Source organism: Schistocerca cancellata, chromosome 3, assembly GCF_023864275.1.
Source record: "Schistocerca cancellata isolate TAMUIC-IGC-003103 chromosome 3, iqSchCanc2.1, whole genome shotgun sequence".
NCBI classification, from domain to species: domain Eukaryota; kingdom Metazoa; phylum Arthropoda; class Insecta; order Orthoptera; family Acrididae; genus Schistocerca; species Schistocerca cancellata.
Window position 1 is genome coordinate 228,025,403 of NC_064628.1, and position 15,868 is coordinate 228,041,270.

Genomic DNA, 15,868 nt, shown 5'->3' on the forward strand with positions numbered 1-15,868 from the left:
GCAACCAGGAATGTATCCTTGCCCAAGAGATGGAGAACGAGCGAGACTGCAATGCAATGATGAATAAGCTGGCTAAAGGTCTCAATGCACGATGGACACAATGCACCAAGTAAGGCGCCCTTCCCCAACTGGCTCGCTCTTCGGAATAATTTTGAAATATGGTGGTTAAACCCAAGAGGGGACCATCACGTAAGGGCCGAAACATTTGAGACTCCTTTTAGTCGCCTCTTACGACAGGTAGGAATACCGCAGGCCTATTCTTACCCCCGAAACTGCAGGGGGGGCCACAACCCATTTTTCAGCCAGTGTAGCAACGCAGTATGTTGCCACCGAGGACAACAATAAACAAAGGAAGAAAATTAAAGCAGGTGGAACCGCCACAACCTTCATCCATGTCAAACTTGCTAACCACTAGCAATACCTCCACTTTGGCAGCTGCCACCGCTTCCATAGCGAAAGTCCTTTCTGTACAGCCTAGCCGACCATGGTCATCACATTTGCAGTGAAGAGCAGTCCTCAAAATATACTGAGGGTCTCACTGAAGCCTTCACTGAATGTAATTATCCTCCCGACCACTTACAAAAAGAAATCTACCGTGCCTTATCTTTCCAGTCTCCCACCACCTCCCGAAGTCCCACCATCTGCCACACAGGAGCAATCACCTCGTAAATCAGCATCACCAAGGACTGGAGCAACTGAATTACATTCTCTGCCAGGGTTTAAATTATGTCCCTGAAACGAGGAATGTCATGCACACTGTCCTTCCCACCCCTCCCACAGTGGTATTCCACTGTCCGCCTAACCTACACAATATACTCTTCCACCCTTACAACTCCTGTTCCCAATCCCTTACCTCATGGCTCATACCCCTGTAATAGACTTAGATGCAAAACCTGTCCCACACATCGTCCCACCACCACCTACTCCAGTCTGGTCACAAACATCACCTATCCCATCAAAGGCAGGGCTACCTGTGAAACCAATCATGTGATCTACAAGCTAAGCTGCAAACACTGTGCTGCATTCTATGTAGGCATCACAACCAACAAGCTGTGTCTGCATGAATGGCCATGGACAAACTGTGGCCAAGAAACAAGCAGACCAGCCTGTTGCTGATCACACTGTCAAACATTATACCCTTCATTTCAGTGACTGCTTCACATGCTGTGCCATATGGATCTTTCCCACCAACACTAGCGTTTCTGAATCGCGCAGGTGAGAACTTTCCCTGCAATATATCCTATGTTCCCGTAACCCTACTGGCCTCAACCTTCGTTAGTCACAGTCCTTAAACATCCAGTCCCTTCCCTATTCCCATTTCAGCACTACATAGCCGTCATTACACCATCACACCAAGTCTTTTCATTTCTCTCCATTTCCACTACTCCCCCCCCCCCCCCCTCCCTACCTCTCCCTGCTCTCTGTCTAACCTGCAGCACTTCACTGTCTGCCACCCCCACCATACTATCCCTCCCCCTCTCTGCCCCAGCCTCCTACTTACCCGCACCCAGTCGCCACTCCTATCATGCACTGGCGCTGCTGCTTGCAGTGTGGTTTCAGTTGCCTGAGACGGCAGTTGCGTGTGTGAGTTGCATCTGCACAGTGAATGAGTGAGTGACTCTTCCACTGTTGATGTAGGCCTTAATGGCAGAAAGCTTTAATTGTGAGAGACTTTTTGTTGCGCGTACCTGTGACTAAGCATCTCCGCTATATGAAGAGAATGCAGAGGGAGGTTAGAAGGGTGATATGATACTGTGTGAAGAATCTGACGAAGCACTGAAAGGCTGAAGTTGAAACAAGGCCCCGTGAGTAGACAACATTCCATTAGAGCTACTGATAGCCTTGGGAGAGCCAACCATGACAAAACTCTTGCATCTGGTGAGCATGATGTATAAGACAAATGAAATACCCTCAGACTTCAAGAGGAACACAATAATCCCAACTCCAAATAAAGAAGGTGCTGACAGGTGTGAAAATTAATGAACTATCAGTTTAGTAAGTTTAATAATTGGCTGCAAAATACTAACACGAATTATTTACAGAAGACTGGAAAACTCGTAGAAAATCACCTCGGCAAACATCAGTTTGGATTCCAGAGAAATGTAGGAACACTTGAGGCAATACTGATTCTATGACTTATCTTATAAGACAGGTTAAGGAAAAACAAATCTATGATTACATCATCTGTAGACTTGAAGAAAGCTTTTGGAAATGTTGACTGGAGTATTCTCTTTCATATTCTGAAGGTAGCAGGGGTAAAATACAGGAGGTGAAAGGATATTTACAATTTGTACAGAAACCAGATGGTAATTATAAGAGCTGAGGAGCATGGAAAGGAAGCAGTGGTTGAGAAGGGAGTGAGACAGGGTTGTAGCCTATCCCAGATGTTATTCAATCTGTATATTGAACAAGCAGTAAAGCAAACAAATGAAAAATTTGGAGTAGAAATTAAAGTCTAGGGAGAAGAATAAAAGCTTTGATATTTGCTGATGACATTACAGTTTTGTCAGAGACAGCAAAGGACTTGAAAGAGTGGTTGAATAGTATGGACAGTATCTTGACAAAAAGATATAAGATTAACATCAACAAAAGCATAACAAGGATAATGGAATGCAGATGGATTAAATCAGGTGATGTTGAGGGAATTAGATTAGGAAATGAGACACTTAGAGTAGTAGATGAGTTTTGCTATTTAGGAAGCAAAATACGTGATGATGGTTGAAGTAGAGAGGATACAAAATGAAGACTGGCAATGGCAAGAAAAGCATTTCTGAAGAGAAATTTGTTAATGCTGAGTATAGATTTGAGTGTCAGGAAGTCCTTTCTGAAAGTATTTGTATGGAGTGTAGCCATGTATGGAAATGAAACATGGATGATGAAAAGTTTAAACAAGAAGAGAATAGAAGCTTTTGAAATGTTGTGCTACAGAGGAATGCTGGAAGATTAGATCGCTAGATCACATAAGTAATGAGGAGGTACTGAATATAATTGGAGAAAGGAGAAATTTGTGGTACAACCTGACCAAAAGAAGGGATCGGTTGGTAGGACACATTGAGGCATCAAGGGACTGCCAACTTAGCACTGGAGGGAAGCATGGGGGGTAAAAATCATAGAGGGAGACCAATAGATGCATACAGCAAGCAGATTCACAGGAATACAGGTTGCAGTAGTTACTCGGAGATGAAGAGGCTTGCACAGGTTATAGTAGCATAGAGAGCTGCATCAAACCAGTCTTTCAACTGAAGACAACAGTAACATGCATAAAGTAGATGCACTTTGAGTACTGCAGGGGCAGTGGTATGTAGGGTTTGACTTCACAACAGTAAATCATTGTCTGCCTCTTTTCTAGGGCCATGGTCCCATTGAATACTACAGTTCAGTTAAAATTACTCGATAGTCTGCATTTCATACGAAAATTTTTATAAAAGTTTACAAATCAAGGGGCCAAGTAACAAATACACTCTGAATGAACCAAGGATAGGACTCTTGGAAATTGCTGATAAATATCTAGAGAGCACCATGAAAATTTTATGAACAACAGGATACAAAAGATTGACTTACACAACTACACAGTAATTTCTGCATTTCCCATTATATCAGTATGCTCTTGAAAGCTCCCCTAGACAAAATCAATAAATTAGGAGGAGGAGCAGGGAAGAAAGGCAAAAAAGAAGGAAATTAATACTCATACTAATGAATACTCTCACCCATTATTTAATTTTGTGCTGATTTCCTTTTCTTTAGCAATTAGTCTTTCACGGACAGTATCACACTGGAGAACACTCTGCAATGCAGTTGTTTCATCTCCAACCACTTCCTGCTCCACATGGAGAACAGATATGTGTGAAGGTATCCGCAGTTGTCCACTGAAAAGAACAATTAGTGTTGTTAGAACTATGGCATTCTCATTTAGTGTATTTACAAGATATATTAAAGAAAATACACAAAAACTGTGTAGTGGATATGACTGTAACAGTAGGTAAATATTCACTCTCCACTAACCTTGATATCATCCTCAAAAGAGTAGTCTTGCCAAGACCATTTCTTCCCACAAGACCATACCTTCTTCCAAACGCCAATGTGAGATCAGCAGCCTGCAGCAAGACCCTTCAAATTTCAACGAATACACACACATCATGAAACATTTATCATTAATTATTTAATTTTACTTGTTCATTATTACTAATGAAAGTTCTGCAAAAAATTTGAAGTATTAGTCTCTGTAGGGGATAACTAGTATGAAGGACAATTAACAGAAAGAAAACTGTCCATGGTCTTTCCAAAGGAACAATTCCATTTCTCACCTTAACTGCTTTAAGAAAAATCACAGAAAACTTGAATCATGATGTCTACATGGGTATTTGACCTTAACTCCTTCCACAAGGGAGTTGAGCAAGCTAATCACTGTGCCCTTTCACTCGGCAGATGCAGTGGATCCCTAACAGATGGTCACTGAAAATAAGAAGTGGGAGAGAGAGAGGCATCGTTTAAATGAAAATAAGGAAAAGGGAGCCTCAAATGACTTAACACAAAATTTATTCAAATTATAGCTACCATAGCAGTAAAATGAGTCTACAATGGCTAACAAAGAATCAAAAGAAAAATGATCATTATCACAAATTCTGACACTGTTAGTTGCCTTCTATCACATTAAGCATTCACTGTTTATTGTAACATTTAAATTTAATTTCCTATCTACAATTTTTCCACCAATCATTATCAGGATTTCTGTGCAACAATTTTCACTTTAATGCAGGCTGTTATACATTTATTTTCACATTTTGTATTACAAATGATAACTGTTACTGCACAAAGTCTGCGTAAGTCCCTTTTCTTGAGAAGAGAAAAAACGTACTTCAGGAGCAAACTCCCATTATCAAGTGTCAGTTAATATTCATTCATTCATTCATTCATATGTCCGGTCAGCATTTCCAGAAGGTAGCAACTCCGATGGCCTTGTTGCAAGGAAGAAGCCTCCCCGAAGATTGTATGGATTACACAATGAAAAAATCAGTACAGTCGGGCGCACCCTGGGCAACAATTCACATTAGCAGCAGCTGATTCTTCCACCACCAGTCAACACAGAAGTAGTGTCAGTTAATCACTGAATGTAATTAACAGACTGTGCTCCAAAATTCACTGTAGCCAAATCAGAATATATCTTAGTGTTCATTATTGTGTACTACTTTACTCCAAATAGGCAACCGTATAGAGCGTGAACCCAAACTCTGACAAAATTTTGGACGTTGTTCAGGGATATTGTCCGAGTATTTTGGTATAAAGGACTTGTAGTTTCTGGTGGCATAGTAAAAAGTAACTGCATTTCCATGTACTTATGGAAATACGGTTCTGCCTTGAGCAAACACAGGTTGTTCTTGTTTTGACAATGAGACATGTTTGGTGACGTTTCACTAGCAGTGGGTTCATTTATTTTCTTAGTAACAGATACTGATTTTATGCGGCCTTCTGACACTTTCAATACAACTAATATTTAGCTTCAGTTTGTCATTTTTTGTTGATTTCACTCTTCCATGCCTGTATAGGGTAAGTAAACTGCACTTTCCAAGTGTGTGTGAGAAAGAACATTTTACATAACATGTAGCAGCACGAAATAGCAAAGTCAACAAAAAAATTACAAACTGGACCAACATATCAGCTGTGCTGACAATGTCAACACTGATATACAGCAGTATGGATAGGTTTACTAATGAACAGTTGGCTGATATGCACCTCATTTTGGGTTCACACAATACAATGGAAAAGTAGCACAATGACACTGCTGAGCTGTTCCCACAGTGACAGCATTCACTTCACAGCACTTTCACACCTGGCATTGTAGTACAACTGTTTTGCATTGCATACCAAAATTCAAAGTCTGGGGTTTACTCTGTATAAACACTCCCCCCACCCCCGCCCCCACCCTCATAGACATACAGAATTAATCCAATGGCAAAGTCAGGCAAGAATTAATTCTTATTTTTCCTATTCTGTTGCAACCAGCAAATTTTGCCACAAATTTGAAGAAAAACCAAAATCTGTGGACATGGTAGCTAGATAAAAGTATAATTATCAGCCTGTTCACATACTGTAATTCAAACAGTAATACAAAATATTGTATATGCACAGGAGAAAAAAAAATTGCATATTCTAATTACTACTGCCAAGAATTATGTGACTAATTGACAATTCATACAGTACACAGTTTTTTAATACAGGTGCTGCATGAAAAATCCAATAGTCTGCTGTAGCTGTATTTATTCAGGCCAATTATAGATCCACACAACCGGTTACGCAGCTTTTAAGTTGCATCTTCTGATGAATATCTGTACAGATTTTTTTTTTTTTTTTTTTTTTTTTTTTAGTAATGCTTTGATAATAAGGAACTGAAGTTATCTGCGATACCTTAAAGTACTGAGGTACTAGACTTAAACTTGGAGGAAAATATTACACATCAAGTTCAGAAATTAGGTGTGGATCACACATGCCCCACAAAGAAAGGCCTTACACATATTTAATAAATATAATTTGCAATTTCATACCAAAAGAAGGTTATTTACAAATGCTACGTCATATAGTGTGGGGAGTAGTTACCCAACTGATGTGGAGCACCTGCCAAAAATGGGACAGACCTGTGTTAAAATCAGGAACTGTTATCAATTTACTGATTAAAATATGTTCTTGTTGGCCTACATCAAGTAACAGCAATGTCCCTCATATATGTTACACAGGCAAGTACTGGTTTCTATGATAATTTAAGAATAAAATAATATTAGTCATGAAAAATAGTAAAATTAATGTATTGAAATCTAGTGAAAATTATTTTAACTGTTTTAGGGGCCAGCAAAGACAAAGGAAGAGGCTTACTCTGCTGGTCAAAATTAGCAAAAGCTAACACACTCATGTGCATTTGTCACCAACATAGCAGCTGACAACCAAGCTATAACATCCCTAGCGTTGTTGAAGGGTGTGCTGTGGCTGCCGTCCCGGTACTGAGACTGTGACGAAAACTGAACTAATGCAGGCAACCCAGAAGGTATGAAAAAACACAACACTAGTGCTCTGCAGAGGAACTGTGGTCATCTTGCGAATTATTACACTCTACTCTCTGTAACACTTATATTTCAAATTGGATAATGCTAAATATAGTTATGTTGCTAAGATGAACTACTTATTTCTAAGTCATTAAAACAGTGTATACAGTAAATGGAGCAGATGGCCTTCAAGTGGACTGCCAGTGGGACTAAACATGAGTATTAACACAAAAAAGCTGAAATTAGCTAACCAACTGGTTAGATTTTGATACCCCTAACTTCAAAAATTTAAATAGTTAAAACTGGCCAATAAAGCTCAGTGCCTCAACTCTGGCTATTGAGTGTATTATTAGGGGACTGTCTTATGGACTTTATCATATGTATCTCTTCAAGTACATTTAAAACATCGCACTCTCTTTATTTATGTACCATCTCCAGGTTGTTGTGGAGATCTGAAATATAATTTTGATTATGTAATAAATGAGATGTTAGCACTGATTTCGAACTGCTCACTTTGAGATATTCTTTAAAGCGAATTGTGAAACCACTACCCGTTTGCCCAATGTACTTTTGAGAACAATCATTGCAGGAAATTGAATAAATCCCTGTGTTCTTATATGGGTTACTGACTGGCTGTTCCCTGTGTTATACTTGGAACCTACATTCTGAGGGATAAAAAAACACAGGATTTATGTTATTCTTTTTTCAATGTTTACCTATTCTTTCTGAAAAGGGACCATAGGGAACGTGGTGGTAGTTCTTAATGTCCTGGCTAACAGGTGATAAAGGGGTAGAAAATGTGGAGTGGTTATTGGAAGAACACGTCATGTTTAATACTTCCTAATTATTATTGGGAACAAAATTTATATTGTAACCATTAGCTACTGCAATACTGCTGGATAACATCTATGATGGGCATTGTCTGCCGCTTGACAAAGGCTGACAAGAACACATTTTAATTAGTACAGTGATGACAGTTTGTGATTTTAACACAGGTCAGTCCCATTTTTGACAGTTGTTCCATGTCACTTGAGGACGGTCCCCGTCTTTTCAGTTTTAGTCAATACTTTACTGTTTTTACACAAGGATTAGTTCTGGTTTCTAATTCTATTCCTTCATTTTTAGACATGAAACTCACCATATAGATGACGGTCGTTTTGTTTTATCAACTGAGGATTCGTTTTTATCAATTGAGGAGGGCTGTAAACTTTGCCTAACCATGCCAACCGTTACTCTGCTGCATTCCGTAACTACTCCCCACACCATATGACATACCATTTGTAAATTAACATTCTTTTGGTATGAAATTACAAATCACATTTATTAAATATGTAGGCTGGAACTTAAATAGTGGCAACACTGCTGTGGAGACACTATGCATTGAAATTTACTATTGTCGCTGATAGCACACATTGTCGACATACCCACTTTACCTTTGAGCAAATGGACTTACCCGTCCTACATGACGCATGCGCCCAATGAGGGAAAAACAGTCACTTGTGAGCGAGCAGTCTAACGTAACGGTGTCACTATGTTTTCGAAACAGGAACAGTGGAGCTTGATCAAGATTGACTGTACCAGAGGTTGTACAACACGACAGTGTCACCAAGGTCTTCAAGAGGCAGGCGGGGAATCGGCATTGCCATACATAACAGTGGCACGTTGGGTAAAAGCCTTTAACGAAGGTCGGCAAACTGTGGCAGACATGCATCGGGCAGGTCGTCCTAGCATCTCTGAAGAAGAAGTGCATGATGTTGCCGCGTTAGACAACAGTGATCGACACTATACGATTCGTGAGCTCACCCATGAAATCAGATTAGCACATACGACTGTGCTTCACATCTTTAAGGAACGCCTGGGCATGTGAAAAATTGCATCACGATGGGTTCCGCATGACTTGATGGAAATGCAGAAATGGCTGTGTTGTGACGCTGCTCAGACGCACTTGGAGTGCAAAGGAGAGGCTTTCTTACGCCGTATTGTAACACTTGAGACATGGGCCATATCTCAAGAGCCAAAACTGAAATGCCAATCCAGCAAATGGCATCATTATGGGTCACCGTGAAAATCTAAAGTGTGTCGGAGCTCCAGTATGGTGATTCTCGTGTACAACTGTGATGGTGTTATCCTAATGCATTACGATCCCCCAAGGCAGACTGTCAATGCACAGAATTACTGTTCATTTTTGGAACATCACTTGCAACCAACTTTGCGAAAGAAGTGGCGACACTTTCTGCGCAACCCATCCATCATTTTTCAAGACAATGTGCAGGCGCATACAGCGCAAGCTGTGGCTGCTCTGTTCGGTCGATGGGACTGGGAAGTACTGTACCATCCACCATACTCCCCGGAATTAAGTCCTTGAGACTCATTTGATTCCGAAGATGAACGAACCACTTCGTGGCATTCACTTCAGAATTGCTCCAGAGATTTGACAGGCAGTAGACAGCTCCATTCGCACCATCAACAGAACAGGTTCTGTTAACAGTATACTATGCCTTCCACATTGCTGGCAACTACTTTGAAGAACAATAACAGGTGCAAACATGTAACTCCTCTTGTTTCAGTTGTGAATATATAGTTGCCACTATTTAAGTGCCAACTCTCGTATGTATAAGCCTGTTCTTTGTGGGGGCGTATGTGATCCACATCTAATTTCTTAACTTGATGTGTAATATTTTCTTCCAAGTTTAAGTGTAGTCATTTAGTACTTTAAGATATCTCAGGTAACTTCAATTTCTCATTATCAAAGCTTTAATTAAAAGAATTATTATGTACTGATATACAACAGAAGATGCAACTTTAAAGCAGTGAAACCTGTTGTGTGGGTCCGTAATTGCTTTGAATAAATACAGTTGCAGTGGACTGTCAGACTTTTCATTCCACATTATACTTAATAATTTCAACACCTGTATTAAAAAAAATCTGTTTACTGTAAGAACTGTCAGTCAATCATATAACTATTTTAGTTGCCACTCCTCCAGTTCTAAAATTATTTGTACTGCCAAGAAGGTAGATTAGTTACCTGTTACCATAAGCGACATCAAAGTTTTCTATGCGAATGTCCTGAGTCCGATTGTTGCCTTTATCCTCCAATTTTGTTTCCTTTTTGCTAGTAACTTGCGAAGCAGTTGCTGTTTCTAACCGCGGTCCTGTTGTTGCTTGATTTCTATTCATTTGCATATCCAAGCTTCTTTTCTCTTGCTTTTGTTGTAGCTTTGCTTCAGCTTTCTCAAGTTTCTTTGCATCAACTTTCTGTATAAAGAATTAAAAAGATTTCTAAAACAACATTAATATGACAGTTTAAAGATTTTTTTCAAGAACGAGTCAAACTTCCAATGACAAACTGTTGTACAGCAAATCATTATATGACAAGTATTACCATTTGAACACTACTTACTAATCCAGCATCTCTAGTCATCATCCAAATGCTTTTGATGTCTTGCACATTGTCTTCCAAATTGGCAGCCATAGATGCAAGGTGAACAGGAGCATTGAGAACTTTAGTTGGCCCATGGTTTAGTAAATCAGACTTATTTGGTTTTAGAATTCCTAAGAGCCTTTCACATATATTTCTGAAACAAATTAAACATTATTTGAAAGTTATAACAGAACTTTACTGCAGCCTGTAAAGGACTGTGAAATAATAGGTTGAAGTTAGATATACAGGCAGTGCCAGCCCAGCAGTTTTTTGATAAAGTATATGGATTGACAATGCGTCAGTTTTGGAGTCAAGGGAGGATAATTTTAGGTTACAAATCACCATCTTTGACAGTTTCCAGCCTATGGCTGGATCTGTAGGTTACAAATGAGAGGTGGAAAAAAATGTGTTTCCAGTGTCAAAAGTGAAATAACATTCATCATATGTAATTCCTAGTTTGGCAGTATTTTGCTATACAGTTTCCCAGTCCTAATAATATTGTGACTGTTACTGCCATTAATTGAAGCTTAAGTGGTATGAAATTCAACAGTGTAGTACCATACTGTAGTATACTACAAGCATTTACTGCAGAGAATATTTAGTTCATCTAGTGTTAGTGACATAAGCCAGAAATTTGATCGAATTATGAAAGTATGTAGGAGTGGTAAAACCAAGGTGCTGAAAATGGAGTGAAGAATGCCTTCCAGCTGGGTTATTTACAATAGTGCATGAGAAGGCTAAAAATGTAATGGATAGCAATTGGACTGACAATAACAAAATCAGGTGAGAGAGAGATAATCAGGTCAGCAGTTGAGTGTGCCATGGGCCCCTGCTTGTGACAGGGAGCACTCCTCCAACTGTCCCACCAGTTACCCCTTACAGTGAAAGTGTTACAGAGGGTACTGCATCCAGTATTCATCATAGTACTATCCCTACGACAGAAAATAGAGTATGCCAGAAAAAAGATCAACAACACAACTAAAACAGAGCAGAAGAGTGATGACCTAGTCAGTTGGCAAAGGAGTCCCATACACCCAGGATGCAGCAGGGTTTAAAATAATATATCTGAGAATAAAAATGACTTCAACAAAGAAAATGAACTAGTTGTTTAAAATATTATATCTGAATATAAAAACCACTTTCAAGAAGAAAACAGAAAAACAGTTTTACTGTCTGGAAGTCATCTTCCAATCTTAGAGTCAAAGAATCACGAAGACCATGCTTAGCATGGGGAGCCAAAAGAAGAGGGATTCCACCAGGATGTGAGCTACAGTGTATACGACTCTCCAACAGCATGGGACTGGCTCATTACATAAAATGAAACCATGGGTTAATCTGATACGACTAGTGTTGACGTGACATAGGACTGAGTATGCCTTCCAGAAGGAATGACAATTATCCCATGTCACAACAGTCTCAGACAGTTTAGGGACAAGAGTCTCTTCTGCACCAGCAAAAATGCAGTTGGGATCATCAAACCTAATGTTGGGGGTGTAATTGCTTCTCTAGCCAAACAATCGACCAGTCATTCTCTGAGGTATCCACAAGACTTGGGACCCAGAGGAAGACTGCGCAGACACTATGACTAAGGTCAGAAAGGAGATTACGAATTACACATCACAGGGTGACAAGAGTCAATGCAAATTAGTGGTTTAGGGAGGCCTGATTAATAAAACATTTGGCTCTGTTAATGGCTAACAGTTCTGCTGGATAAAAACTACAAGCTCCCAGCAACAAATGTTCCTGATCAGTGGTAGATGTAAATCTATATCTTGTACTATCCATAGTTTTTTAACCGTCAATGTAAATAACACTAGCACCTTGATATTCCTGAAGAGCTGAGGTGAACAGATGCTGAAAGATAATGAGGGTGACAAACTTTAGGTCCTTAAAATAGATTGGTTCTAATCCGTGGTAAGGGTACTAACCGAGGTAGGCACGCATGAACACTTGGGGTAACTCTTTCTATGAATGTAAGATGGAGGTCTCTGCAGAGGGTGTCGAGATGCATCCCAAATGGTAACCCCACCCAAGGGCATGTGTCAGGGGGTTGACAGCCCTTGTATGCAAAAAGAATTGGCAAGCTGGATGATTAGGAAACTGTTAGATGCTGACTGCACAGGTGAGCAAGAGTTAGTACTGTCAGTTGAACAGAAAGATCTCCATTATAATGAGAGGACTATCTAAGGTACTAATCTTGAAGTCTTACTTCATGATGAAGGACTGAGTCCAACAATGGTGCCACTGAGTCATAAATCTGGTACCAACCACAGTCCAATCGAGATGAGACCAGAGCCTAGTAAATATGGAGGAGAATAGTGTGATCTGTATCCCAAGAGGTGCGGGTAGGAAACTAGAGTGATAGCTTTTGCATGCAACTAGGCTTTAACAAATATGGAGGAGCCATCTAAGCTTTTTATCAGAGAAGATACCCAAAAATCAGGACTGTGTAACAATGTCCAAGTGCTGGTACCCAAGTAGATTTCTGGGTCAGGACAGATCATGTTACAACAACAGAAATGCGTGGCTCACACTTTCTCAGGAGAGAACTGGAAACCATGATTGCTTCCATACAAATCTCAACATCCAACAACTATATTTTGGTTGTTGCAGCTTTCCTGGTGGACGTTCTGTAACCCTTCATCCCACCTGTAACTGTGCCTGGCTAACTCAGGGAGTACTATAGTGGACATGGCCCCAAACTTGTTACTTCAATATTATGTACTGCATGTGAAATAATGCCAAGAGGCATGTGTACACATTGGATTCTACCGCACGTAATCACTATGTTCAAAAGTCATTGATCGATGTGGTTCCACAATGACTTTCTATACTTTAGCACGATTCCATTATCAACTTCATAAAGAACGTGGATTCGTAGTGTTGTAATGTATTTCAGTGCTTGAACATTCCGTAACGTTACGACTGACCTAAGTCACACCAAATCGTACATAAAAAGATGCTTTCGAGATATTTTTATTGCGCTGTTGACACGAAATGACATATTTTCGACGCTAACATGTTTAAATACGAAAACGAATTATGAGTAGTGTACACTGAAGTGCGAAAGCTTACCTTATTTCTACTTCACTTTTATCGCTTGCCGCTTCATGAAGAACTTCTCCAATTGCATCGTACAGTTCTGTGCCATCTTCGAAATCGTCTGCACTGCTTGACAAAATTCCTGGATGGGGATTAAAAATGAGAAAATACAAATCAACAGTAAGGTTACCGAGCACAAAATCAGTTTTTCAAAGTCCATTGTACCGTATTGACTTAAGTTTAAGGTAAGTTAAGTGATCGATTCAGATTACGCAGGTTTATTTTATATATTACATACTTCACTATTAAATACGATTTCCAAAATTCAAATGAGTAAAAAAACTCTTGCTATGTAGAAATAATAGTTAGTTCTGTGCAGCTAAATTGATTGCAAAACAATATTACATTATGTATTCTTATTCAGTACACTACCTTCCACATACTGATACAACTCGTCATCAATTGTCGGGAATTGAGATTTAATATATTCACCGCTGGTTGCTGCCATTATTCCATTAATACTATTTCTCGTACCCGCAATCCCTCACGGCTTTTGACAACACTCACACTAGCGTAACTTCATCACCATCAAAGACCTTCGCAAGAAATCAACAAAATTGGAGGGTAATTTTTATATTATGGCTGTGCAATTAAGCAAACCAAGTTAACTATGTAATGTTGCGCTTTTTAATTGCGTTTTTTGGAATTGCGATCTTCAGCGTATTCTTCGCGATTGTAAGACTGAATGCAAATGAAACGTTTTATGGTATATGGCAATCGTTTAAAAAGTCGGTGGAGATCTCTGAAAAAAACCGCCACGAGATCTTTGCGGTACAGTAATGACACACGTGGAGATCTTTGGTGTGCGGAGTTTGCTAGTGATGGTGCATATACACCGGTGTTTACCGTGAGGAGAAAACTTAAGACATCAACACGAAGAGGTCTATCAGAAATTGTGCGATGGCTGCTGTGGATTTGACTCGCTTCTTGCCTGGTATAAGGATTCCATCTCACGGAGATAAGATATACAAAGACGAGTGCGTGTTCTCCTTTGATACTCCAGTGAGTAATTTCGCGCTCTGTGTATGCCACATTCTTCAACTTGTTCTCTGTGACATTTCAGCGTGTTGCAAATATATGTTGAACAAGTAACGAGCACATTTACATTTGTGGAAGTAGCCTAAATAGTGGAAAGTATGTAAACGTGCCATTCACTTGAGTGCTCAATATGATATGCCATTAAAAAAAGGAAGTCTTCCTTTTCCATGAAACATTTTCTTTTTACTCGTACCAAACAGAAGTATTTCGTTTTTATGAAAGGACCATTATTACAGTAAAAAGTTTTCGGGATTTATTCTTGTATTAGGCCCTCCTGATGTGTGTAAGCACTGTCATAATTTACAGTAGGTGTGTCTTATTTGTCTTTCGTGGCTATGAACTTCAATTTTCCCTGTACTAGCAAGACAGATAAGGTTGCGAACACTTTAAAATACATTCCATTGCATGTACTACAAATCAACCTTCAAATATTGTTAAGTCATGTTTTGCAAGACAATGTTAACTTTTCTCCCTGTAACAAGCCTTTTGCACAGTGTGAAGTATACTGTAGGGTAATTTACATATTGTACTACTACTGTTAAGGGATAAGTTGAAGAAAGACAAACATACATTTAGGCCTTTAGCATTTGTAACTGTAGAGAGAGCCTTTGAAAGTTTCAACTGACCTACACTCAATAAAATTTTGAAGGTAGCATGGGTGAAATACAGGAGAGTGAAAGGTTATTTACTACTTGTACATCAACCAGACTGCAGCTGCAAAGTTAAGAGTCAAAGGACATGAAAGGGAAGCAGTAGTTGAGAATGTAGTTTATTCGTCTCATAATGTACAGTGACAAATCAAAGATTTTTGTACTGGAAACACGTCAGATGTCAAGGGAGTGACACGGTTGTAGCTTATCCCAAATGTTATTCAGTCTGTACTTTGTGCAAGGTCAATAGAGGTGTTACTGAATTCTCAAACCTATGAGAGATTATGTTCACTGCCATTGATACCAGTTACCAGGGAGCTTGTCAGTTATAACAAACAGAACGTTGCACTGTTGGAACAATTTACGGCATCTGCCTCTTACAATTCAGGAGCCGTTCCCTTAAATTGTTGGTGGTTGCTGATACCAGTGTTGAGAACTCATTTGAGATGGATGCATTTCAGGCATTTGGATTTTCTATCACCAACACAGTTCAGCCTTTGTCCAATCAGGTACCATATTCTTAATTGGAAACATTACTCAAGGAGTTTTTGGACTTGTTTTCTGAATATATAGGGTGTGCTTAGAATTTTTCTGCCAGTTTTTGCCATGCACATCCTATTCCTGTC

At 39.4% G+C, this 15,868-nt stretch overlaps 2 protein-coding genes across 2 annotated transcripts in view; one reads left to right on the top strand and one right to left on the bottom strand.

Moving 5' to 3' along the window:
* The window catches only part of LOC126174857 (ATP-binding cassette sub-family F member 3), an 87,370-nt gene extending 73,267 nt beyond the window's left edge, over positions 1-14,103 (bottom strand). Inside the window, exons 1-6 of the mRNA XM_049921254.1 lie at positions 13,927-14,103; positions 13,528-13,636; positions 10,432-10,606; positions 10,057-10,286; positions 4,003-4,107; positions 3,708-3,866 (exon numbers count right to left, since the gene is read on the bottom strand). Coding sequence (XP_049777211.1) covers positions 3,708-3,866; positions 4,003-4,107; positions 10,057-10,286; positions 10,432-10,606; positions 13,528-13,636; positions 13,927-14,002 — 854 coding nt within the window. The 5' untranslated portion in view covers positions 14,003-14,103. The remainder of the gene's footprint in view (positions 1-3,707; positions 3,867-4,002; positions 4,108-10,056; positions 10,287-10,431; positions 10,607-13,527; positions 13,637-13,926) is intronic.
* A 229-nt stretch (positions 14,104-14,332) lies between these two features.
* LOC126174856 (ubiquitin carboxyl-terminal hydrolase 5) overlaps positions 14,333-15,868 on the top strand; it is a 166,475-nt gene continuing 164,939 nt past the window's right edge. The window contains exon 1 of the mRNA XM_049921253.1: positions 14,333-14,556. Within this exon, the coding sequence (XP_049777210.1) occupies positions 14,455-14,556 (102 nt within the window). The 5' untranslated portion in view covers positions 14,333-14,454. The remainder of the gene's footprint in view (positions 14,557-15,868) is intronic.